This window comes from Sinocyclocheilus grahami, unplaced genomic scaffold, assembly GCF_001515645.1.
Source record: "Sinocyclocheilus grahami isolate Dianchi unplaced genomic scaffold, SAMN03320097.WGS_v1.1 scaffold802.1, whole genome shotgun sequence".
NCBI classification, from domain to species: domain Eukaryota; kingdom Metazoa; phylum Chordata; class Actinopteri; order Cypriniformes; family Cyprinidae; genus Sinocyclocheilus; species Sinocyclocheilus grahami.
Window position 1 is genome coordinate 331,988 of NW_015505981.1, and position 1,247 is coordinate 333,234.

General features: G+C 46.2%; 1 protein-coding gene across 1 annotated transcript in view; it reads left to right on the top strand.

Moving 5' to 3' along the window:
- Window positions 1-81: 81 nt before the first annotated feature.
- The window catches only part of wnk4a (WNK lysine deficient protein kinase 4a), a 70,768-nt gene continuing 69,602 nt past the window's right edge, over window positions 82-1,247 (top strand). The window contains exons 1-2 of the mRNA XM_016246587.1: window positions 82-182; window positions 383-1,027. Coding sequence (XP_016102073.1) covers window positions 410-1,027 — 618 coding nt within the window. The 5' untranslated portion in view covers window positions 82-182; window positions 383-409. The remainder of the gene's footprint in view (window positions 183-382; window positions 1,028-1,247) is intronic.

A 1,247-nucleotide genomic window follows, 5' to 3' on the forward strand; every position in this document is an offset into this window, starting at 1 on the left:
AACGCGATTGGGCTAGTTTTGAGTAGCGATTGGGCGGGTTTTCTTATGAAAACCTGGCAACCCGGGCCTCAGGTAAAGCGGGCGGAGTCAGGCGCGAGCGCTCGCTGTGCAGAGCTGGAGTGCGGAGCAGATGTCCTGTGTATGTTTCAACTCCGGAGTCACTTCAGACTTCTCTAAATAAGGTAAATATACGATTACCAGCCCGTTTTGTGAGTTTTTCTTTAATAGATAAAAAAATATAATGTAGTTGAGATTGGCTATAAATGTTTTTTTTTATGTCTATAACCTAATTTGTTGTTGTTATTTATGCACGTGATATTTTCTCGTAAAAAGCATATCGTGGAGGAAAATACGCAAAAGTTTATTTCTCCGTCTCGTCCAGTTTGTGATGCTCTGAGCGCTCCTCAGCATGTCTCACGCCGAAGTCGAGTTCGCTGGACGTGGTTTTCCTGGGTTACCTGTTGAGCTGGAGGAGGACTGTCTCTCCAGAGTGCCAATGCTGCGGACTCACTCCCTGAACGCCAGGAGGAACTCATACGTGCTTCATAAACTCAGCGTGGATATTGACCCGCAAATCTACAACGAGACGCTTTCCAAAGCGCTGTCGTGGTCCACTGAAAACATATTGTTATCCGAGAGAAGAGTTGCTGAAAATAAAACAGACCCTCCATCTCCATGTTCTCCATCTCCAGTCTCCAGCCCGGAGTCTTCAACCCCCAGCGCCAGCTCAGCACCTCCAGAGGACTGGACAAGCTCCATCCAGACCCCTCGGTCCCCTGTGGCCCAGGATGCCAGCTCAGACTCCGACAATGAGGGCTCCAAAGTTGAGAATGTGGCACCACGACGCCCATTTGTAAGCAGACTGGAGCAGGACGAGAAAGAGGACATTGAGACCAAAGCGGTGGCCACCTCACCGGATGGAAGATATCTGAAGTTCAACATTGAAATTGGGAGAGGGTCGTTCAAGACGGTCTACAAGGGGCTGGACACAGAGACCACGGTGGAGGTGGCATGGTGTGAGTTACAGGTAGGAGTTCTTTCTTAAATCATTAAATTCAAGTGTTTTATGTAGAAGAGTCCATATTTAGAGGTGGTCTTGCGGTCATATATTGGTTTTGGCGAGCTTAATACCCTCATAATCAATTTTTAATATACTATATAATTTATTATACTATAATTGCCAAACTTAAACTGATATATCAGTGATATATGTGACCCTGGACCACAAAACCAGTCATAAGGGTAAA